The sequence below is a fragment of the Mesoplodon mirus genome, assembly GCF_964341445.2.
Source record: "Mesoplodon mirus genome assembly, chromosome: 2".
In the NCBI taxonomy this organism is placed as follows: domain Eukaryota; kingdom Metazoa; phylum Chordata; class Mammalia; order Artiodactyla; family Ziphiidae; genus Mesoplodon; species Mesoplodon mirus.
Window position 1 is genome coordinate 150,548,177 of NC_138977.1, and position 26,215 is coordinate 150,574,391.

Consider the following 26,215-nt stretch of genomic DNA (forward strand, 5'->3'; position numbering starts at 1 on the left):
ATCTAGTAGGAAGAAAGACATAAAACAAATGCATGATTGATGAGATTACAGAGAAAGGGTTATAAAGAAATAAGAATGGTATGTGCAATAAAAACATTTGTCCTGCTCTTTTGACAGTGTAAATATTTTATTATAAGCCATATATTTGTACCAATAAAATATGCATATGTGTGTATATATACATACATATATAGATCTATATATAGGTATGGGTACAAAGTTATACATATATAATATTTTATTATATATAATTTGTTTATATACAAAATATACTTTCACATAGAGTATTCCATTTTATTATATATGTATAATGTGTATAATTTAAATAGACATGTGAGTATATATGTACATAGTTATATAATAGAAGTGGAATATTTCTCCTCTACTGCTTTGGGATGCAGTAGACCTAGTGGTTAAGAGTGACGCCTCTAAAGTCAGATTGTCTGAGGTCAAATCCTAGCTCTGTCAATTATTAGTCATGTGACTTTGTACATACAAAGTAACCTATTTAAATCTCACTTCCTCATCTGTAAAATAGAAATCATTATAATACCAATCTCATGAGATTATTATGAGATTAAATGAGATATTGCATGTAAAATGCTAGGCACAGTGTTTGGCACGTAAGTGGTAATAGTTGTTGCTTTATTATGTCATCTAATATAGCATGAATATTTTCCCACAAGAAATATTTTTCTTTTTAAATAAACTATGACATCTTCTCAATATATATTTACTGAATGAATAAATGAAAGATACATTGATGACTTTATCTGTTATATGACATTTATGTATATTTTCAGTGTAATAAAGAGGCAGCTCAAATGGTGGGAAACACTCTGTCCAAAGGTTCAAGTCTTAGTTGGAGCTGTTTTATGAGTTGGTGCTACACATACCCCCAAAATGCATTCCTAGCCTAGGAACATGGAAGGGTGTATGCTACAGTTAACACGAATGAAACATGTAAAAAACAAAGAGTCTTTCACATAGAGCACAGTGAAAAATTTGAAGTCAGAAGGAATGAGTGAATAAAAAAAAGGGTAGGTGTATCATGACATTCTGTTTATACGAGAGAAGGGAAAACCTGAACTGCCTTTCTTACGTTTAATTTCTCAAAACTCATACTTGTGTGTCTAAAACACTGAGTGTTGGCAATCAGAGTCATCTGTATTGGTTCCTGGGCACGTCCCCTTAGTATTTGCTGACTTGTAAAAAATCTTAAAAGGCTTTGTGGAAGCAAACGGTCGGGAAAAAAAAAAAAAAGGACAATACCAAAAGCTACTATTGCCAGGACTGGTTGCAGTTATATCAGCACCATGTGCTTAATTCCCATGTCCGGTCAGATTAGAGTTACACCCTACAGTCTATAAATCCTTTCTGTGGTCCTCACCTTGGCAGTGGCATGAGGGGAAGCACCCTTCTCCAGTAACAGCAGCGCCACCTTCTGGTTGTCATAATGAGCAGCAACATGGAGCGGGGTAAGGCCATTCTGTAATGGGTGTGTTGAAGTTTCAGTATTAATAAATTAGCATTAGCTGCCCTGAAGCTGCCAGGATGCAAGGAAACTGGTATCGATTAAGTCCATGTTAATTAATTAATATAGTCAATAGGAAAAAATAAAAATAAATACCTCATGATTTTCTTATTAGAAACATAACTAAAACTGAAAATGATACGTTGAGCTTTCAGTTAGCACAGGGCATCTTGATTCCACCATAATTAAAAGTCTAAAATGCCATGTAAGGATTATCACGTTAACATTGCAAGGATCCTTCTTAACATAGAGAAGTTCTGGGCCCTGTTGTGACAGGAACACACATTTGAGGCACAGCTCTTTTAAACACCTTCTGAATCAGTGTATATGTGGGCAGGTCACGGACACCACCATCATATCTAGTTGGTATAGTTTCATCCATTACATTCATATTCCTTTAAGAAGAGTGAGCAAAATATCTTGAAATGCAGATCTCCCAAGCGTCCAACTTGACCGAGTTATATAACAAACATATATGCTTGAAAACTTTTACCTTCCCTGCAGAATCTGCAGCAGCACGGCGTTGTAAGAGAAGTTTTGCCACATCCAGGCTTCCATACTTGGCTGCTACGTGCAAGGGTGTGAAACCCTTCTGAAAATGTGAAGAACAAAAGTAAAATGTAGCAGTTTTCTTTGTGACAGCTAACAAAATCTTTTTTTTTACTGGTTAACATAGTAAGCAAACTTATGTTGATTTTCCATTTGGGAAAAATACTGGGAGCATTCAATGTTAGCCATAAACGAGGACTAGGACAAAGAATAAAGTGTAACAAACAAGAGTTTGGCTTGACAGACTGAACAAAAGAAATTTTATTTTGAGGGCTTAGAGACTGAAATTTGACTTTCTAGGCTTGGAATGTATGTGTCAGTAAAATGGTTCTGATTTGTGAGTGAAAAAAAAAAAAACTGTCTTTTTCTTGCCTCTAAAATTAATAGGATTGAGACAGTAGTACTTCCTGTCCAGGCTTTCTCGTTTTTCCTATCCTTTTTGTAATACCTGAATTCCAAAGTTCTTTATTTAAGGTTTAGAGTATTTCAGCAGCTATGATTAAAAAAAATTATTTGTGGTTCAGTTGATTGCATTTTCTGCAGAAATAGCAAGATAAAATAGTGGACAGAAAAACAGTTCACCGTTTAAAAAGCACTTCTCATCCTGACTTTTATCCCTTGTCTCAAAAGACCCACACTTTATATAAGACCAATTCCTTTCAGAAAATACACTCTACTTCTGGCAGGATGTTGAGCTGATTAACATCAAACTTTTAAACTGCTGCTCTCCTACACATGTTTACACGTACAGATTCAATGTCTTGTGTGCCTAACCAATGTCACTCTCTGTAATTAGCAGTGTGTTACAAATACAGCTAGGTCCCTGGACTCAGATCTCAAGGATGGCACAGTTCCTACACCATGATCTCAAATCCATCCTCTTGGCCAGACAGTCTAATCACTTGTTCTTCTGGCACTACATTGGGAGTGGGAGAATTCTAAAGCTGACCCGGGCTTGCAAAACACACACAGCAAACATGCCTGGGTTAAATGGAAGGAATCACACATCTTCCTTCTTCCCCTATGTTAATCTCATCAGGATTTCATTTACCCTCTGATATTTATCAACACTTAAATAGCTTTACTGATGGTGAGTCAATTACCCTTCAGAACCCCAGTCAGTTCCACTGTGGAACTGTTTTGTTTAATAGTTTCTTCCATTTAACTCTCCTAATTTACTATTGCTTTAGATATATTTTTAATTCTAAAAATCTTTGGAAGACAAGGGATTATGTTTTATTCCCTATTTCTGTATTTTATATATATAAGTTTCATTTATTTATCACCTTCATCTGATGAGACAATCACCCAGTCTCTCTTGGGTTATTATTACTATTATTATTATTATTACACAGTTGCCCCTTGAACACAGGTTTGAACTGTGAAGGTCTATTTATATGTGGATTTTTTTCAATAGGAAATACTACAGTACTATACAGTCTTCAGTTAGTTGAATCCAAGGGTGTGGAACCATGGATATGAGGAACACAAGATACAGAAGAACTGCGGATATGAGGACAGACTATAAGTTATATGAGGATTTTCAACTGTGTGAAGGGTGGGCACCCCTAACCCTCTCATTGTTTAAGGATCAACTCTATGTTTGTTGTTTCGTTTATGATTTTTTTAAAAAAAGATTTTAAAAATCCTTTCAACCCTTCTGATTTCAGCACTTGAATAATTACCAACTTCTTACATCAAAGCATGTTTTACAGCCATAGGCAACCAGGTAAGTCGTAACAGCCAGCAGGCTGCTCCTACCTCTAAGAGAACAGATGCCACCACAGTACTTCAGTTCATACTTGCAAACTCCCTTCTCCCCCAAATGCAGTATTTATGCCCGTTCCTTAGTAATCTGAATCACTGTTGTATTTGTGGGAATTATTTTGCCCTGTGAATAATTCACTTTTTGTAGGCTGTAATCTGTCTCATTCTTCTTCTCTTCTGTACTAGTCCAATTTCTTTTTCTCCAATTAGCTGTGTTCGTGTTTTATTCTAAGTCATATCCAAAGAGGGGATCTCAAATATAATGTATCAAGTGGAGATAAAATTACTCTGCCCTAGCTCAAAACTTTGAACATAAGTAAAATGCTTTGTTAGATGACAAATAATACAACTAATAAAGTGGGACTCTCCAGCCCAGTTCTGTTTAGCCACAGTGTAGCTGGTAAAGTGTAGGGAGCATAAAGGGCATAATAGCTGAAACCAGGGATGGAAAAATGCAAGATTATGTGAAGTGAACTTTTAGGTAGTACTAAAACTCAACAGATACAGTATTGCCAATCTAATGCAATATTATCTTCCTCAGTAGTAATACTAGCTCAATGTATTTGGGAATTGTATTTTTTTTCTATAATATATTCATGGCAATATATTATAGATTTTTATCATGGAAAGTAAAGAGAAAAAAACACTTGCTTAATGGAAATCATCTTAATTAAAGTTCTAGAGGGAATTCCCTGGTGGTCCAGTGGTTAGGACTCCGTGCTTCCACTGTAGGGGGCCCGGGTTCGATCCCTGGTCAGGGAACTAAAATTCCACAAGCCACACAGCGTGGCCAAATAATAATAAAAATAATAAAGTTCTAGAAACAACACTGGCATTAATTAGAAGAAGAGAATCCAGTCCTCCTTTTGAAGATATTATATGCAATCTCACAATCCCCCTTGGTCATTTAGAAAATGAATCTAAAATATTCAAAGAGGAAGAAGAAGTCGGAGGCCTACAGGAGATCTACCCTTCTTGACACTCTATGATTTAGGATTGCTCTTGGTCCATGTCAGCATGAAACCATTCCTCTTACCTTGGTAGCTAAGGAGTGGGCGGCTCCTGCTTCCAGGAGGACTGATGCCACGTCTACCTGGCCTTCCCTGGCAGAGATGTGCAGTGGTGTGTACCCATTTGTAGTGGCCGCATCTGGATGAGCCATATGTTGTAGAAGCAGCTGAACAATTTCTGTCTTACCCAGGCGAGAGGCAATATGCAAAGGCGTCTGTTCCTCCTACAACTCAGATCAAGTAAAAAGTTAGTGCCAGGACAGACCAAACTTCACTAGTAATACATTTCACTCAGACGTTTCACGATGTCTTCTTGGAATCTCCAGGAGCCCCTATCCAAAAGGAAATTACTGCTACTCTGACTACAATTTATATCTTGTTATAGAATGACCTGTTTGGTCACAAAATCTTCCTTACATTTTTTTAAAAGTAGATATTTCCATGAACTTGGTCATTGTTTTCTGGGCATGGCAAAATGTTTCTCAACTCATTAAGGTCTCAGCCTTCACTTATGTTTAAATATAAACCAGCTCATGGTTCTGAATAAGAAAGAAATCTAGTCCAGAAGTCCTAAGACCTAGATTCTCATCCAAAAGCTTTCACTAAGAGACAGTATTTATTCTGGGAACTGTATCAAGAGGGAAAAAAAAGAGGGTTGCTGGGAAAACTTTGTTCTTACTCCACTCAGCAAGCCAAGGATACACATGCTGGTTATTTTCTTCAAGGAGAGACTGTGGATAAAGAAGATGTTGCAATCTGATTTAAAAAGTTGTTGTTCCAGGAAATGTTGCAGATGGGTCTGGGACTTACATCCAGGGCTTCAAAGATGAAATGGAAGCCTAGCGAGGAGTAAATGGGGTTAAGTGTTTGCCAAGTGCTTCTCATTTAAAAACAGGGAGAGGAGATAGCTGGTATAAGGGACAGGAAGGACACATTGTAGAAGGCTCAAGAAATCACCTGACTCTAATGTGTGATCAGGAAAATGTTTTCAGTGTTAAGAAAATGAGGCCAAACCATTGTCTTGATAAAAGAAAATTGTGTGTAACCTTAGTGATGAAAAGAGGTATATCTCTATAATCTGCCCAAGGGCATGTCATAACAAAGGTGAGAAAGGAAAACCTGGGCCAACTTCCAGGGCTAAGAATGAATGGAGAAGGTAGAATAGAATAGGGAGAACTGTTCAAATAAATGCACTTTATCTTAAAGTTATAAGGAAAAAAGTATTAAGTGGAAGGTACAGGAAGAGATGAAATAGCACTGTACGCATTTCAGGGTGGTAAGAACTAAATAATAAACAGTAATAATACAATTATTTTAGCAATAGAATTGGAATTTTAGAAAAATTTGCACCCTATAAACTTCTTTCATGTATGATGCATACTTGACAAGTCCTATACTTAGACCTGAAAGGAAGGCGTAACATATATTATTCAACCATTTTCCAGAGAAAAGAGATTAAGAGGAATTAAATGAGTTTTCCAGGATTGTCCAAGGTTATGCAGCTATGAAAACAGAACTTGAATTCAGGCATTGGATTCTAAAGACATTTCTTTGTCTATTCATTCCACAGAAAGAGATACAATATGATGGCCTCTAAGAAAACTAACAGGACAAGAGGTTTCTCAATAGGAAGGGAGACAGAGAACACTTAAAAGATACAACTTTCTCTGAAATACGGAGGAGAAAAGAGAGGAATGGAGAGAATTAACAGTTACAAAAATAAATGGACAGCAAAACACAATCAAAGACCAAAGAACTTGAGGAGAGCTATCATGAACATCTGTTGTTTCTGGGTTTCCTGCTTGGACTTCTGCCCAGCAGAATTTGATTGAGGTGGGTATTACAAGTGACACACTCTAACATGTGCTTTCAGTGAGCGAGGGGGAGCGTTAGGGCAATGGTGACCCCTTAATCCATAGCTGAGAAGCGGCAGTCCTTGACTGGCGGTGGCCAAGTAACTGGTTAAATTATCGAACAGTGTCTCTTGGTTCTCAGAGCATTAAGGTACTTATTTTAAAAAAAAGAAAGAAAGTTAAGAAATAAGCTGTTTTGCCCATTTTCTTCAACTTTTGGTACGCTCCTATCTGAAAGTGGAAAAGGGAAGAACCTACAAATCTGATAAGAAAGTCTTTCCACCTGTAATCAGAGATTATAAGACCTTGGAGGTTTGGGTAATTGTTTCCCTGTAGAATTGCAAAAGTTGAATTTGCCACCCCAAGCTAAAGCTAATTCAATCCAAGGCAAAGAATTGGGAAATCACAGAAGATAATATTCATGGGAAGAGCTAAAGAAAAAAATGTGGGCAGCTTGATCCTCTAGGCCTCTTCCGAATATAAGGGGCAATAATTCTCTCATCATAAAGCATCACTGACAGTGATACAGCCTGATCCAGGAAGACGTGAGCTCTGCCTTACCATCACTTCTAGTTTCCAAAATTAGGGAAACTTGCTGAGCCCCAACTCCTTTTACCAAAAGACAGAAATAGCAAAGGCTGGGACAGGGCTCAAATGTTTGATAAAATTTCTGCTATAAGTTACTAGCTAACAGGATTCCCAGGAACCATATATACCAGCAGTTAACTAAAGTTTAAAGTGAGTTAAGTTTCAAGTGAGTTTAAGACTAGGGGCCCTGTGATTGCTCAATCCCTGGAGCAAATGCCAGGCCCCTGTATTGTGCCAACAGAATACGGGCACCTAAAGCAAGAGAACTCCCAAAAGGGCAGGTCCCAGCGGCCCTCTCAGCTATGTCCATGGAGGACACTGGACAAGAAAGCACCTTCCTGAGGGCAGGGCCCGGGGGACAAGCACATTGGCTGACCCAGGAACTTATGCCACTGCAGCCCCGGCCTTCAGTCTGTACAGCAAAATATGTCTTGTGCTCTTGACTGGTGAATAGAGCATGCTGCTTGCACTTTTAACTGAGAGATATTATTGTGATGATATGACTTTTCTTTCATTATATATCGGGAGTAGGCATAAATATGACTTAGCCCCATGATTATATAACCATGAGGTATTATTTCTACTCCTGATAGAGAAGAACACAGACTACCCAGAGATCTTGACCTTGGAGATCAGTGTAGTAACTGGGTATAATTTTAACTGCCTCCCCTTTGGAAGGGAGTGAATTGTAGAGCAATGGTACTAGGTTAAGAGAGGGAGTTTTCAGAAGTGCATGCATGTGGGAATTTGACTACAAACTATTAAGCAGTTTTATTTTATATTAAGAGGGATTAATAAGAAACCCTTTTATTATTAAGTATGGATTACAAAATATTTACCAGGAACACTACCACAATTTCTGGTAAAATTAATGCAGTTCATGATATTCAGATCGCATTGACGGACCATAAATTTTTTTTTAACAGCTGAATTGCCAGGTAAACTTAAAAGGAAATGAGACTAGGCAGAGCACAGAGGATTTTTAGGGCAGTGAAACTACTCTATATGATACTATAAGGATGGATACATGTTATTATACATTTGTCCAAACCCATAGAATATACAACACCTAGCGTGAACCCTAACGTAAACTAGGTGCTTGGGGGAATAATGATGTATCAGTGTAGGTTCGTCACTCATAACCAATGTACCACTCTGGTGGGGAATGCTCATAACTGGGAAGACTATGGGGTCAGGGGGCCTATGGGAAGCCTCTGCACCTTCCTCTCAATTGTGCTGTGGAACTAAAACTGCTTTTAAAAAATAGTCTTTAAGGGGCTGGGGAAGGGAAACAAGAAAAATGCCAAGGCAGGGAAGAAGAGAGTTTGAATAACAAAAGCATTTAATACATAAGAGCGTAAAATGCCAATGATGAGTACCAAAGAACATAAATTACACTACTTGTACAATGTATAGAAAGGCAGAAAATAATTAAAACTACTAGAGTAATGAAGGCTGCCCACGTATCACTGGATTCTGCATGAAGGTCTGTGGGAAAAAATGCTATAAAATTCATAGAGTCAGAGAATGTTAAGAAGTCTGGAAAGGAGTTTCAATGTTTCTAAGTCCAATCCTTATCTTTTAATAATAAAGACCCAGAAGTGAAATGACTTGTCTGAAATGACAATTTGTATGTTTCCAGCTGAATGTTTTCATTCCAATACAATACTGTTTTGAAAATGGACTCACTACAGTAGGATTCAAGGTGAAGTGAGTTCTAGCTTAGATATATCAAATATTGAACAAGAAGCGAAAGTGTTTAAATATTCCATTAGAATCCCAAAGGTGCTAGTGCGAAAGTTAATGAAACAGCGTGGAAAAGGAAACAGAAGATATTGATAAAGTATTCAGTGTAAAGGAAGAAGGTGAAAAAAGCAACTGGGAAGGGAAATTTTTTAAAAAGAAGAAGAAAAAAATCAAGTGGTGGGAATCAGAAATAGGAGAATCCAATCACACAATCTCCTGGGCCTAATTCATTTTTTTTTTGGAATAGTGGAAGGGTAGAATGCCTAAATATGGAAAATCAAAGTAAGAAGAAAAGTAGAACTCATTATAGAAATGAGGAAAGTAAAACAGATGAAGGGAAACATTAAAACTTTGAATATGGTTTGTTTTTAAGTTACTAGTAAGGAATGTCTATGGAAATTTGATTGGCTTTGGTGGTAAGAAATAAATTTTAATATATATAGTATCTATATAATATAGGTTAAAATGTTAAAATTCATGAAAATGAAGATATATGTGGAAGTGCTTTCATAGGTAAAAAAAAATTATTAAAATGTTAGTCAATGCCAAATTTCTTAGATACTAAATTGTATTATTTTTTCAAATGTTAGTGTTTCTGAAATTGAAGTGCATTTTCCATTGTGTATATTTACTGTACCATTTCACTTTTGCCTGAAAAACTGTCACTGAATTGATGTTTTCACTTACAGTCTTTGGCATTTCCACATCAAGAGATGAAGAATAGCAGCATCTCTTAAGGATAGAACTCATGCACGTTACAGAAGAAAACCGCAAGCACCAGCACCTACCCTGGCTCTGGCATCGACAAGGGCACCATTTCTCAGGAGGCATCGGACCACTTCCACCTGCCCCGCCCGGGCTGCCATGTGCAGTGCAGTCTCCCCACGCTGCCAGGAAACAAAGACCATTCAATCATAAGTAACCCATTGCTCTGCATGGCATAGAATAAAAATGTGCCTTTTTGTGAAAGATAGCATTATATCTAAAAATTTAAGAAATCTATGAAAAGGTATAATTATTTCATAATTGTTTAGTCTGGAAAAACAGTATCTTCTCCATCTTCAAAAGGTTAAGACAAGTGTTTAATTTTTTTTTCCACTCATGTCAAACCAGTGAACTTACCCAAACATTCAGGATACCCTGAGGTTTAACTTCACCATCAACGTGGCATAACCTAAATTGCTTTTGGTGATATGAAGTTACATTTCATCCTTCAAATCTAAAATCTGTGACACTGAAATATGTGATTACAGCTCTATCCCGTTTTTATGAGAAACTCTAGATGCTGAAGATCAAGTCAACGCAGTGCAAAAAAATCACATCATCTGTACCATACATGTCATTTTTTTTCAGAATTCAAAATTTACTTCTGAAATAAACTATTTTTTTTTTTTACTTTGGCTTTATCTTTGTGTTATGAGACTAGATAAAGACTGTTCATACGTGGAATCTGATTTGCCCAGGAGGTCCTCTGCTTATTATTGATGAGCATATTTAATTACAGACAGTTATTTGAGAGAAATACTGAGAGATGAGTAAAGCAATGTTAACAGTGCCATCAGTTGAGGTGGGCAGCACTGAGCTTCAGGTGTCTCCTCAAGTAGCTTCATGCTGCATCAAGGAAGACACACTTACCACAAAAAGGTAGCTTAACCTGCAGCATGAAGGATGATGGTTAGACAACAGAGAATTTTCTCATTGGGAAGCCTGTTAATTACTGCCTCTAAGAGAAGGGATTTTTTTTTTCAATCCGCATATTTTAAAACCACATGTAGTTCTAAAGAAAGCAGGGATTCGTTCTTTCAAACAATTTTACAGTTATAAAAGAATAAGATACTGGAATAAAAGTTATTTTAGTCACCACAACTATACTAGAAAATAAGGTTGATTTCAACCAGGTAAACTATTCCAAATAAACTAAATTGATTTCAACATTGGTTGAGGTAACTGGATAACGTTTGACAAATTCCAGTGAATAATTTCTTCTGATTACTTGCACAACAAACCCTTAAACCCAGATTTAAGACAAACTTTAGTTTGATACTTAGCTCAGAGTTCGTTTTTTGCTAGTATTCAGAGACCCATTCCTTATGAAGTTATGAGAAATTCAATTCCAATGATTTGAATTTGAGAGCATTAAACTGGATGTCTATGCTATTCTTCTTTTTGTTGATAATTCATTTATCCTCTAATGGCCTTATTTTCTGATGACATCTTTTGACTTTTGTAGAGTAAATGTATTTGGAATATGTTATTACATAAAATAACATGACTGGAACAGCAGTACTGTTTTCAGACTTTGGATGTATGGCAAGGCTTTTCCTCTTCAGACAGCCATGATTTCTAACTTTTCTATATCACTTAAAACCTGCCTCTAAATAGATGAAGCTGGATCTTCTAACTATTAAAAAAAAATCCTCAAATCTTTATTCCATTTCTAAGTCTTATAATAGTACAACAATTTTACTAATTTTAATAGAATGAAGACAAAAAATGAGTTTCCTTATAAGAAGTTAAGTCAAAGAGGCCTCAGCAGTAACTACTCAACAATGAATTTATACTCTTACAAGCCAAACTTTATCAATGAGGGGTTTTCAAAATCTAAAAGGTTTCAAATATTAGTCTTAGTATTTCTAGTACCTTTATTTATGCTTAAAATAAGTTGTTTTTATGATGTTTACACATTTGAAATTGACAAGTTAGATATAAAACCTAATCTAAAGTATTAAACATTATATACAAAGAAAACATTATATATACATATATATATATGCAAATGGTCTCTCTACTTTAAAACAATGGTCTTGTTTAATTCTTATTTAATGATTTTTGTGTAATTGACCTTTATGTAAATTGCCTTTACCCTTTTATATTATGTTACCCTTGTTTATACATAAGTATAAATAAGAAAATGAAAGAGGGTATATATATTTTAATCAGTAGGTTCCATTTCTTAGTTATTGGGCACCTCATCTTATTCAATGCCCTGTTTTCCTTATCTTAAGCTCATTAACTTTAAGGATTAGGGGAAATTCTTAAACATAATATGAAGTGTGAACTTAGTCATGAATCCGTTGATTTGCTGTAAGAAGAGAAAAACTTGATTGTCCCCCACTTTGCATTCTGGACAGCTCCAAAAGTGCTGGGTTTTCTACTCCCACGGTTGTCAATGAATACTTTGGATTATGGATGTATTACAACTGGCAGTTCAGCTTTCTAGGTTTTCAAGTGCATTTGTGAGCCTTCTGGAAAGGGAGATTTGCGGTAATAATATCTGCACATGATTGAGTTATTGGTACACTTCACACTTGGAGTGAATTTTGAGACAAAAACAACACTGGCAGGAGAATGGGTATGCTCATGTCCAAAGCAGGTACTACATTTCATGCCCCTCCCCCAGTTGTTAAAACTGACTCTGCTGACAGCTACATTGACTTCCACTTTGGCTGCATCAGTTGTAAAGCATCAAAGCACAACAGACAGCATTGCATTCAAAAATGCAACATGATTTCAGGCAACACACAAAGGCTTCAAGGGTAGGGTACTTTGGGGTCAGGAAATGACCAACTCTGACACAGCAAGCAGGCAGTCAGTGTTCACACCGTTTCTTAATCAACCTGCAAAGAGTTTTGGATGCAGCAGCTATATCCTCACGTTCTGAGAATACACCAGTTCACAGGCATCCCACTGCTAGAGAAAGTTAAATTCCTCTAAATGTAGGGTTGCCAGATTTAGCATATCAAAATACAGGATGGCTGGTTAAATCTGAATTCCGGACCAACAAAGAATATTTTAGTGTAAGTGTGTCTCAACTATTGCATGGTACATACTTATACTAAAAACAATTATTTGGTGTTTATCTGAAATTCAAATTTAACCAGGAGTCCTGTATCTTATCTGGTAACCCTATGTACATGGTATCTGCTCCCTGAAGGACACATCATACAAAAATTAAAATGAACAAACAAAAAGCAACTAGGAAACACATTTGAGAAGAGGATTACATCGGCAGGTGGCTCTCGAGTATTTGTTTTGAGAAGGCTGAAGAGACAGATTATGTAATGGATGAATGAGAAGATAAAACAAAATGAAGAACTTTAATTTGTTTTGAGAAGGCTGAAGAGAAAGAGTATGTAATGGATGAATAAGATAAAACAAAATGAAGAACTTTATAATGACCAACAGGTGGAATTTAAAGTTTAATATAGCAATTGCCAAATTTGGGAGTATTCAAGAACCTAAATATGTCACCATTTTTATTGTTTTAATTGATATTTTGTTTAACAAATAAAATTTGTTTTTTATTTGAAAATCTATATGTAGCCCATGTAGTTTTTTGGTTTTGTTTTTGTTTTTTTTGTGGAGTGGAGTCTATCAATATGGAGCAAATACATAACCATCAAATTATTTGGAATTGGTCAGTTAAGAAGCAAATTAAGAGTGCCACAAAATCATACAATCATTTCATGTGGCTTTTCTTTGATGATTTTGCAAAAATCTCCCCTCAAAACGATTAACATGGGGCATTTCAATCAAGCATTGCATAGAATATACTTGTCTATGTTACTATGATAATATGAAAATATAATTTCACATAGTATTACCATTGCTCCTGAGATCCTGTAGGCATTTTAATGCAAAGAAGGAAAATACAGTACAGTGGGAAAGTACTCAGAGAACTTCTTTTAAAAGGTACCGGTTTGTGTAGGTCTCAATTTTAAAAAGGGAGGTGGTCATCTCTGAACAGAAAAAGGATGCTATTGATTTCTTTTAAAGTTCTAAGAAGTGACCATAAATTAAACTCAAATTGGCATGTTGTGAAATTACTCTTATCCTTAGTGGAGAAATTTAAAATTAGCATATATTATTACTTTAGGATCAGTAAACTGTAATTAGGGGGGCTGTATAAATACAGACTATATTTCAATTCTTTAATGGTTTTATACTCCAATTGTGAATAATATGAAGAGAGGTATTAACTCATATTTAAAATCAAGTAAATTTATTTCACATGGATTTTGTCCATGCATCAGAAACTTCAGCACAGAAACAGTGTATAAAATACAAGGAAATGAGAAAATGAAAGGGAATATGAATAAAAAGTAAAATTGAACATTCTGTTTCACAACTCAAAAGGAATGGAATACCAAAACTTAGCAACAATAGTAAACCAATTGCTTTTGAAAATATGATTCATTTTAATAATAAGCACTAACATTTATTTGGGGAGTTATTTCTGTTGAATACTTTTTTTAAAATTTCAATTTTCCAGTGGGTCCTGGTGAGCTTCAAATATATGACAGTATTTTGTACAGAGCAAGTTCTCTTGCTCAGGAGAAAATCTGCATTCAATGATCAAAGTTTAACTGGGCTGACTCCAAGAAAATGAGAGAAATATAAAAAAAATGAGAAGTAAAAATCCTAATTTAGATTTAGAAGAATTCTGGAATATCCAGCATTTATTGTCAGAACAGAAGTTGTCTGAAGACCAACATGGATTTCAGGATACATGAAAAAGTTGCAAGTTATAACTAATTCAGCTAACCAAATCAAAAGGAAAAATCAAAGTAAGGTTGGAAAATGGAAAATCCATGTAACTGAAGGAGGGAGGGAGAATTTGATATTAAGTAAAAAATCTTCTAATATTGGTCTATCTCTGGTTAATCATTTGATAGAATTGATTATGGTACTGACTTAATATTTTAACCAAAATTTCCTGGAATATGATTCACTCAAGCAAGTAGGGTGAGTCCTGAACATTTTATTCCAATCAATCATTCCTTCACGTTCAGAGGAGCTTTTAAAATGTATTTTGTTTTATAAGTGTATTTAAGATGCATGTTCAATTTATCTGCACCAGGAAGCTGACACAGTCTTATTCCACAGCTTCCATTTTATTACTTTCTAAAACATTGTTTACCCTATGGAGGTTCCTCTCAGCGACCTTCTAGCAATTATTTCAATAATACGTTATCACGGGGGCTCTTCTCAAAGCTCAGCCGCTGAGCTTTGATCACACACACAGACACACACACACACACACATTCCTACACACCCACACGCTTCCTCTCTTTCTCCCTGTGGTTATTCTGACCCAAGCCATACTCACAATGTTAGTGACATCTGGAGAGGCTCCATTCTGCAGCAGAAGTAGGACAATGTTCAAGTGGCCCATGAAGGCAGCCACATGTATTGGTGTGAGGCCAGACTGTGAAACAAAGCGACAGCAGTTTTACTCCTCTGCACCGGTGGGGGCTTTGGGGCTTCTTCAGATAAATAATACTTGAGTGAAGAGGACAGAAGATGGGCAGAAGGAAGGGGAAGGAGGAGTAAGAGAAGGAATGTTTCGTGACAAGCTGAAACATTTTTCTACCTCTGTTATAGCTTGGATTGAAGCCCCATATTTCACCAGCAGTTCCATGACTTTGATGCGGTTTTTCTTGCAGGCAATGTGCAGTGGAGTAAAACCATTCTGTGCAAAAGACAATCAAGTTAGTTGAAAACATGCAGAAATGATTCTCACACAACTCCATGCTGGCACATTGCAGGCAGTAATGTTACATCCTCATGTAGTGTGACCATTTCTTCAAGTGCTGTAGGTGTTGGATTTAGAGAGAAAGTGGTGGTGTATTCCTGGAGGCTCTGAACTTGGTTTATATGTGGTGGGTAGGTATGGCATTGTTTGTGTGGTTACAGAGAAAACAAAAAGGAAGAAAATTACATGGGCCTACTCTTCCAAGAAGGAAAAAACTGAGACAATTCTACTTTACAAGTTCTAAAATGTTTTAAAGTATACTGATTGGTCAGATTATGGAATGGCTTAAAGATGCATCAAAGATAAGCATGTGTTTTTCTGATGATGAGCTATTTCTTTTTTTTTTTTTTTTGGTGGTACGCAGGCCTCTCACCGCCGTGGCCTCTCCTGCTGGGGAGCACAGGCTGCGGACGCGCAGGCTCAGCGGCCATGGCTCACGGACCCAGCTGCTCCGCGGCATGTGGGATCCTCCTGGACCGGGGCACAAACCCGTGTCCCCTGCATCAGCAGGCGGACTCTCAACCACTGCGTCACCAGGGAAGCCCGATGAGCTATTTCTTAAAGCGAAAAATCGTTACCTGTTTTACTTCAAAAATCTAAGAACATGACTATAATAAATGTTTCAGCCTAGCTACTATTTTCTTTAGGGAATAGGTATTACAAATTAACAGAGATCGTTATTTGTGTTGATAATTATTTTATATCCAGAAGTTATAACGTTTATATTAAAAAGTTTTTATGAGGACTTGTTGCATGTTAGTGGAAATCATTATTTATGTTGATAATATTTAATACCCAGAAGTTATATTTCTTATATTTTAATATAACATATTTTTTTATAACTTATGTCAATCACATATATTTTGTTTCAAAAAGGAATGATTATTAAGTTCCCAAATATTTTCAGAATAAGTATGGGGAATTTTTGGAATAACTGGATGAAGGTACCTCTTAGAAGTAAAGGAATGTGGAGAAGTCTTTAAGGTACTTTCTAACTTTCCATACTGGGCTAATGTGCAGCAATTAGGGGAAACTACATAAAAATTTGTTAACTATCCCCATGCTTAATCCTTATGTGTTATATTTAAGTATTATATTTTTATCTGAACAATGATGTCTCTATATAGAATCATATCTATTCTGCTAGTTAACAATTTTGCATGTCCCAATAGGGACTGTTTATCAGTCAATATTTTTCTATACTAGCAGTTCTCAGGAAAGCATATGATTTTCTTTATCCTAATGACATTATTGTTCACAATATTTGTTAAGTAATTTCCCATTTATGAGCTATGTAATAAGCCAGATATAAATAACTACATGTATGTGCAGCACTTAAAAGACCTGCAGTGATTAGAGTGTGATATTTTACATGCTTATTGACCACTATCCAAATGAAAATGAGTACTTTCCTCCTCATAAGAAAATAAATATCCTTACATAATTGCACATAAACCTAAAAGTATAGTTGCTTCCCAGGCAATAATAAATAAATTGATTCCAATGGAAAATTTCCAATAAAAATAAGATTCAATATTTGCTAATTCTAATGACATTCTCTTAAATATTGATTGTCTAAAGACTAATTTAACTTACACAAACCATTTAACAAATAGAAAAAAGGGTTTGCTTTTAGTTGGAGAATTAAGAAACAAGAGGCATAAATTAGTACGTCTAATACTTCCAATGATTATGGTTAAAATATAAGTGAAGCAAGAAGATTTATTCAATATTAGAACTTGGGAGAAACAGAAGCTGCTCTAGGGACAGCCTCTTGCAGATTTCTCCTGAGCAATTCCTGAAATAGTTTATATAAAATGCTTCCTGAGGCAAGAAGATGCTAAGCATTACTTTTCTATTAGCCTGTGGCTGAGTAATCAGGTCAATAAGGAATATCTCCAAGTGAATTCTTCACAGGCTTACATTTTACATTATCTTATGTAGTAAAATCTATTCACCACTTTAAAACTTTCTTTGTCAAAAAGAGATTAATAAAGTTCAACTTTTTTACAATTTTATTCTGACTCTATATAGAGGTGTCTAGAACTTACTTGATAATTGCCTATTTTTCAACTTCTATTTTCCGTTTAAAAATGCTTATCACTCCAGAAGTTTCATACCTGTCTATGAGTTGCTAATTATGGAAATGTTACCTTGGTGTTCTCTTAAATCTATCCTTGACATCATTTAATAGCAAACTATGAAGGCATGAAGTAGGCAGGCAGCTTGTGGGAGGTGACAAATTTAGAATTAACTACACATCTGTAACCATGCACTGCTGTGTCTACAACTATTGGTAAATCAATGCGGGTTTGCTTATGTTGACCTGTATTCAGTTAATGTGGACTGGGCTAGGTTTACCAGGGCTCTGGCGTTTGGATTAGCTCTCTTGTCCAGAAGGAGTTTGGTTACACGGTAGTGACCACAGTGTGCGGCAACGTGGAGGGCCGTCAGGTAGTCCAGGGTGACGTCATCAACAGGCGCCTTGTGCTGGAGCAGGTGCTTCACACATTCCACGTGGTCTCCTTGGGCAGCCATGTGAAGCGGAGACAGCCCATTCTGCACATCAAAACCAAACCAAACCAAGACCACATTTTAGTCACTACTTTCAGATTCTGAAACATGACAAAGTCAATTCTTGATCTCTGGAACCATTGGTAGCAGAGAAAAATAATTTCCACTTGACACCTAAACATACAGCAGATTATGTTTGGCAGAGAGGAAAGATAAGAGAATGTTTAATTTCATAACTGTGATATTCTTAGGCAAAAATTAATAGCTATTTCATGAATGAATATATAGTACGTGTACCAATTCAGTTGGCCCACAATTATTAGGGTAATATTAGATGTACAAAAACAAGTAATAGCTGATGCTTAAATTATCTGTATCCAATTCCATACATAGAAATCTACATTCAATTCATCTCTCTGCATGAATTTCTTTACTTCTCAATGGAGGGGAAAGTGGATGCAGGAGGAGCAAGTGGGTAGGTCAGGGAGAGAAGGAGTCTTTGATCATCTCTTAGATCCACACTGCTCGGAAATTCTGCAACTTCTTTTTTCTGTCATGAGACGTGAATTGGATTTGGAGAAAGCAGTCAGATAAGAGCTAGAAAAGTATAAGGCAAATATGGATCACGTGTCAATGACCTCCCAACTTTAAAATTTTGAGGATAATCTAAATTTATCATCATTGATACTGCCAAAAACAGCTTTAGACTTAATCCTCAGAGAAGGTCAATAGCAGGAATACAAGACAGCCAAGTAGTTCACTGATAATTATTAGTCTAGGTGAGACTGTCATTTTAAAAAATTAAATAAATAAGCTTACAGGAAAAAGCTAAATTAGAAAACATTTGCTCATTAAAAGAAGGGGACTATTGTCCTTTCTTACTAATCAATGCAAATACAGTCACTAGAAAAAAACTGTTGACCAAGGATTTGGCAGTTTGGCAGTCATTACATTCAAAGAAGCAGAAACTGTCTGGATAAAGAAGCTAGAATAGGCCAAAGGCCCAACATTCTCAACAAGGAAGGTGACTTCAACAGTGTAGGACAGTCACAGATTATGCAGTCACAGATGCTTTATGCTGTATGCTTATATATGAATGCTTTATGCTGTAACCTTATATGATGCTTTATGCTGTATCCTTATATATGAATGATATTTGATTTTACAAGAAGGCCATTAAAAAAAGTTCCATCTAGGTAACCCATGGTCTTCATTAGTGATATGACAATTACTGGCAGATTTTGTAGATGAGATTATTTTATGGTTTGTGCAACAGTATATCTACCTATCCTCAATTTGATATAGGCCTTTTATTGGTTATAACATGACTAGTCTGAAATTGTGTTATTTCCATTTAAATTTCAATCCGTTTCCTCAAGAAAACTTTCCATAATTATCTTTGCATGACCCAGCCCAAAATGTTACATTTTAAAGACAGATCTCTACAACATTCTTAGTATAGGTATGAGAATAAAAATAATGCAGATGATTTATTTCTCATCTTCATATATTTCTGATTTGGAGCCACCCTTTCATGATCTGCGTGGCACATCTCTAAAGACTGAGTTCATTCTATACAAATTTTGAATGTGTGGGCCAGTTTTGCTCCAAATGATATCAACTAAATATTCAATTAAGATATAATATAAATTAAAAAATATTTGCTGTTTGCTGCCTTATTTTTCTCAGCTTACCCTAGTAACAGCAACAGTTGATATGAATCATGTTCAGGGTATAGGGGAGATGAAATAGGGAGAAAATATTAAGACATGTCCCTTGTCTAAATTTTTGTTGTATTTAAGGATCTGAGGGTTGTTACATGTCCCATTAAACAACTCTGTGTGATTATCTTCAAATTTCATCTCATGATATTTTCTGGTAACCCAAAGAAAACCTCCAACAAATCAGCTCATCACTGGGTTTCTATTTATATGGATAAGAGTTTTCCCCATGGTTGGGCATGTTGATGAAATGAGACAAAAAATACTAGATGTACTGTACCATAGAGAACAGTATGCTTGTTTATTGGTTCTTTGTAGCTGGCCTATCCTAACTCATGCTTTCCACATCACCTATTAATCCCAATTATAATCAACCAACACCACCGGTGAGTAATTCTTTTTACTAGTATTGTCTAAGAGATAAAGATTGGAGAGCCAAAAGACTTATCTTGTATTGCTACTTGTGCTTCTCTAAAAGACAGTTTTATATATATTTTATAGTCATCTCAGAGTACCATAAAAATGTAGACTAATAGAATGTAAGAAATTTTCTCACTTATATATAATATTCTCATTCATGTATAATACAGTAATATTTACATTTCCATCTGCAGAGAGAATAGCAGGTAAAAATATAGAAAGAACTTGAAGTTATACATTTAATACATCTTAATGCATTTTTATTTTAAATAATTTAAAGTTTGATATCTATTACTCATTCCTTGAACACAAATATTGATCAATTAGAATATGTTTGGCTGATGCTTTGATTTCAAGAAGAATAGAGATATCAAAGAATAGAGATTATCAAAAAACTCTTAAAGAGTTTGTTGGATTCCATCTTCCTCATAATGACTCACCTTCGTCCTTGCCAGCAAGGGAGCCCCCCGCTCCAGCAGAAGCTCCACCACTTGGTCATGTCCACTTCTTGCAGCGCAATGAAGGGGCGTCAAGCCATCCTGCCAAAAGAATGAAAGATAGGCCTGAGTTCACTTTTTTTAAAAAAACAAGATTGTATCTATTGCCACCTTGAAGAGAAGGTTTCTGAAACTCAGCCCTAGAGACTCAGTAGATCAGTAATAGAATTGCTATCAGTTAAATGATAAAGAACAGTAAGAGAGAAAACAAGACAGAGATCTTGGCAGAGAGAAAGAGAATGCGAAAGACAGAGACAAAACAGAAAGAGAGAGAGAGCAAGAGAAATCCCATGTGTGGCGGTTTAATGTAAAAAACACTGTGGCTGGTCATGTGTTTGCATATTTAGGAAGATGGAAAAGTAGAGGGTGTTGCATTTGTTGAACTTGAAAGCCCTACCTGCCTGGAGCCACACCCAGAGATTATACTGTTATACTATTTTCATTCTGGTTGTCCTAACACAACTCCTAAAAATTCTTCTTAATCTGATTTGTCTATCTTCTCTCTTGAATTGTCATTATTTTCATAAATTCTCCTAAAATGCTCCCTGAGGCTCGTAAAAGGGAAGGGTCATTTTTTTCACATTCTTCTAAAGGTTTCCACTATTATTTTTCATCATTTTACAAAATACATAATTATTTTTCAAAACTTAAATTTATTATCAATAAATAGCATTAAAATAGTGTCAATAAAACTATGGCACAACTGTATGTTATGCTATCTATAAAACTTTCTGATCCTGATAACCTCACAGGTAGTTTCTGATTCTAGAGCAATCTCCAAATACCCTCTGTCTTCTGGGTTTTATTTCTCTTATTCATGGCCAAAAAGCAGAATAGCTGGAAAATATGAGGCAAAATATAAGAACAATGGGCAAGAAGTGAAACAGAAAATAAAATCATGACTACATAAACTAACTGGTGATTTCAGACTTAAAGGATTGTCTCAGGGAAAGAGGTTGAGAAGGTAGGTAATGGTCTAGAAAATGAGGGATGACGAGAAGTTAAGAGGACTTTAGGGGCTTCCCTGGTGGCGCAGTGGTTGAAAGTCCGCCTGACGATGCAGGGGACACGGGTTTGTGCCCCAGTCCGGGAAGATCCCACGTGCCATGGAGCGGCTGGGCCCATGAGCCATGGCCGCTGAGCCTGCACGTCTGGAGCCTGTGCTCCACACCGGGAGAGGCCACAACAGTGAGAGGCCACAACAGTGAGAGGCCCGCGTACAGCAAAAAAAAAAAAGAGGACTTTAGAAGCTTCTGATTTATCCAGAACTCTAATGGACCATATCTCTGGGTTATGCTTTCCTCCTAATAAATATAATTCACCTGGATTACAACACTTCCTGATTCAACATTCTGGGATTTCTAAGCTAGCTATCTTCCATTTGCCCTTCCAGATCCATGCTCCTCCCTTCTCCACCGTTTCTTGTCAGCTGGTCTGATCTCTCTCGATTGTATCAGTGGGCTACCCTGCCCTCTGGCTTCTGTTTGGGGCTGGCCAATGGGATCTGCAGCAAGACAAAGAAGCAACTCCCTGAAGTATCTACTAGATCTGGCTGTGACTCTTTGCCCAAGGTTACGCTCCTGCCAAATCAGCCTTCTCCATACAATTTTCTCCTTTGAAAGGATGGTAACCTCTTCTACTTCTCACCTTTCAGGTCTAGGGTTGGTAATGAGCCCTGCTGTTAACTAGCCCCAAGGGTGTCCCACTATCCCTTGTGCCTCACCTTCAGTCTAGCCACAATGGTATAAATAAGCCCTTTAATAATCTCTATTCAAATTATCAAATTTGAGTGTGTCATCTGTTTTTGTCTAGGACCATGATGATAATTATTCCTTGCTTTGTTAAAGCTATTTAGCCAGTATTGAGATACTAAATAACCAAAACAGACCTTGCAATTTTGGTTACCTGGGAATTAGCATGAAAAGACTGTCTTCTGAGAAAAAAGTATGTAACTACTGTAGTTGGGATGCCAAGTTATTTTAAAGTTTGCCAAAAGGAGCTTAAAAAACAAACTGTGTGGGCAAAGTGATTAAAATGATGATGATTTCGTATCTTGTCCTCAGTGCCCTATGGTGGAAACACAGAGCATTGGTTGCTATATAAGTGAAATAGCAGTTAGCTACAGCTTGATTTCTCAAACATATTCTTGGTGGGAGCTTCATGGAGATCTAGAGTTTGAGAAATCCAACACAGCGAATGAAGGCATGATGTGCACGGTCCAGCGGGTAGGCCCTGGAATCACAGAGCTCTGGGTGTGAGTCTCAGATCAGCCCATCATGGGTGAAGCTCTCTGAGGCTCAGCTTCATGATATGTCAAATGAGGATGCTTTTTCTTACCCTGTTTAATTGACAGGCTTGTTTGAAAAATGAGGGGATGCTGCCTTACATCATTTTTAAAAAGGTAGAGTATTGTTTTCTATGGATTACATGAAATATTCATTGTGTAATCATGTTGAAACCTCTAAAATACTCTCAGAACAACAAAAGGAAAACATGGAGAACACTTAGTAAACCCGCAAGAACATCAAGTAACGATAAGGATTAAGTAATTGGGTCTAAATCTTACAGTTTAGTGATGCAGTTTATCTGCTCTTATAAAGGATATGTGAATTATATCAAATTCACGTTGCCCAACATGCTCAATCTGGGTAGATTTTGGATATTTTCTACAAAGTGCAGTGTCTCATTATTGTCCCCCATAAAATCTTTATCAAAAGGTTTTGTATTCAAGAACTTTTCAACTTACTCTTTTAAATTAGTTTTTACTCTTAGAGACTATGATCTGTTCATTATCTTTTTTTTTTCTTTTTTTAAATTCTTAAGACTGTGTTTGAAGTTTACATTTTCCTCCCCTCCAGAGTCCCCTTCACTGTGTTCTCTCTTTTTCTTCACTGGAATCAGTTCAAATCACATGGTGCTGTCAGTAATTCTTAAAGGGACACCATTCATCTAGCTGGTAACCCACAGCGTTAGATTCTTACTACCATTTCTCTCCTTATCTTTTCCTCTCTTCCCTCTCAGCTTAGATTATTCTTCCAGCAATGTATCCTGAATTCTGTGTACTAATATAGGCTCTGCTAATTACTAAGCTGTGTGTCCTAGGTTAAGTTATATAACTCCTCTGGAACTCATTTTTCCCCTTGGTAGTCTCATTTCTCAAATGGAGACCTCCACATTTTCTCAACAAGAAAACAACTTTGTAAGTTGTTAGGAAGATGAATTAAGATGATATTTGTATAGTACTTAGCAGGGTGCCCAGAACATTGTGTGCATATGACAATTGGTAGCCACTATTGTTATTATTTTAATTATTACTCCTAATAACAAGTAGCAAGGGTGATCCTTTTTTCTGATGTATTGTTTTTCATTCATCACCCTTTAATGTTTTTGTATACTTTTATTGTTTGCATTGAAATATGTATTTCAATATTTTAGCCATAATCCTTATAGGAAGTATTTCCACATTTAAATAAAAAATAGGTTTAAAAATAAAAATCAATAATGCCTTTAATAAAACTTGAATTAATAATATCATTTTAGCTATAATGTTTCTGTTTTAACATTAAAATGAGTTTTTTCAGATACCAGAAAACCAGGGCTCTGGTGAAAATGTCTCAGAGTTTCACACTAGATTCTAGTCAATGATGAGAATGCCAATGAGATGCAAAATGTCTCAGTGACTGACATAGTGCTGGTGAAAGTGGTGGAGAAACTACAGGTATGATTTTTTTTTAATTACCCCAAAGCCTTTATATATCTTGCTCTTCTCCTAATGAAAACATTATAAGTGAGAAAATAATAAGACCAAGGGAAAATTGTTGATGGAACATACTAAATTCAGAATGTTTATGACTAATTTGACTGCTAAGGGAAATTGAGACCTCTGGGAAAAAAATGAAACAATAATATTAATATTATTTTAAATTCCATATAAAGACACACTATTGTTTTACCTAAAAAGATAGTCAAAAACAAGTATAACATTTTTTAATTTACAAATATATTTTTAAAGGACAAAAGAAAAAGCAAACCATATTCCCTTAGTAATCAAATATTATAGTTCCAAAAAAATAAGAATAAAAATATTATAGTTCCAGAATTGGCCTCCTGATTCCAGACCACAGTACTGCATTTCAGTATTTACCTCCTACTTGATTTTACTTTTGGTAAGAAGGATACAGTTCTGATAGTTATAGCCAAAACTGAAAGAACCTAACTGTTTTTAAAATCCTACTCCTTAGAGATGAGGAAGTATTTTCACTTACAGGGAAAAGCTCAACACCACCTTCATTATTGTGACTGATCCTTAGGGTGCACTGGAACCAGTTTGCACACACTAGTGAGAGTCAATTTTTTGCACATCTTTTCCCAATTCTGCATTCAGTGATACCATATTGGTAGCTCCAATTGGCCACGGTGAAAATATCGAAGTATTTACACCATGGAAATCATCAAAGGCAAAGGTTACAAATCAGAGCTTTTTATTTTATTTTTTTGAAGAGCTGATTATTAAACTTTTACCAATACACTGCTAACCTAATCCCTTGGGTAGTGTTGATTTGCATCTCTGAGTAAAGGGATATAGTCTGTCTTGTTAACTGCTGTTATCTCTAGGGTTCACAACACCAAGTAGGAAATCAATAATTATTTGTTTAAGGAAGGAATGAACAGAATGTCTGTACAATGTATAATTAGAAAATCCATTTTACTTTATAAATTCTTGAATGAAATTTCATTTATTTGCTATATCTAAAGGCTACACTGGATGAAATACAGTCCAAATATTCCCTTCAAGAATAATAAACCAAGGCTTACATTTCATTGTTAACTTGCTCAAGGGCAATTAGTTAATGGCAGAACTAGCATAAGAATCCATTTCTCTCCATTTCTTAGTACTCTTTTATGAAAAAACAATGCCTATTTGGAGTTAGACTTTTAAATTGTATATGCAAATGTATGTAGGGAATGCAAATTAGAGCATCTTTTAAAGAATAAAGCAAATATTGTGATGATCAATAAAAACAAAATCAATTGCCTCAATAATGAATGAATACTCCAGAAAAGCATTAATAAGAGCAATGTGCATCCTTAAGACATTGACCAAGATAAAAGTTTTTTGCATTTACAAAGTGCTGTCTTTCCATTGGTACTCTCAATTATTAGAGAGTCTCAAGAGAAACAGAAAGGTAAGTGGAAAGGGACTCATTATGTTTGAAATGTACTTAAAGGAGGAGGTACAGAAACTCTTTCCTTTAAATATAGAGAACAAGTAAGCAAAGCATGCAGCATTATATGTAATTGTTCCAAATTCTGCACACCTACAGCATAACAAGGGAAAAGGCATGCCATCAAAGCAAAGGGTAGAAACCATATAAAACTCTGATGCAAAGATAATGGACACCACAACAAAGATCTTGATAGACAAAGCAAACCACTCCAGAACTTCCACATGATAATATGACACAAGTGGTCTGGACCAAA

At 35.9% G+C, this 26,215-nt stretch overlaps 1 protein-coding gene across 24 annotated transcripts in view; it reads right to left on the reverse strand.

Moving 5' to 3' along the window:
* ANK2 (ankyrin 2) overlaps window positions 1-26,215 on the reverse strand; it is a 710,377-nt gene that overhangs the window by 118,008 nt on the left and 566,154 nt on the right. For 18 of the 24 annotated variants that reach the window (XM_082640892.1, XM_082640897.1, XM_082640904.1 and 15 more), the window contains 8 exons: window positions 20,678-20,776; window positions 17,944-18,141; window positions 15,421-15,519; window positions 15,157-15,255; window positions 9,836-9,934; window positions 4,887-5,084; window positions 2,028-2,126; window positions 1,391-1,489 (listed from right to left, as the gene is read on the reverse strand). In XM_082640892.1, coding sequence (XP_082497018.1) covers window positions 1,391-1,489; window positions 2,028-2,126; window positions 4,887-5,084; window positions 9,836-9,934; window positions 15,157-15,255; window positions 15,421-15,519; window positions 17,944-18,141; window positions 20,678-20,776 — 990 coding nt within the window. The remainder of the gene's footprint in view (window positions 1-1,390; window positions 1,490-2,027; window positions 2,127-4,886; window positions 5,085-9,835; window positions 9,935-15,156; window positions 15,256-15,420; window positions 15,520-17,943; window positions 18,142-20,677; window positions 20,777-26,215) is intronic. The other 6 variants (XM_082640883.1, XM_082640886.1, XM_082640893.1 and 3 more) reach the window with 1 other exon arrangement.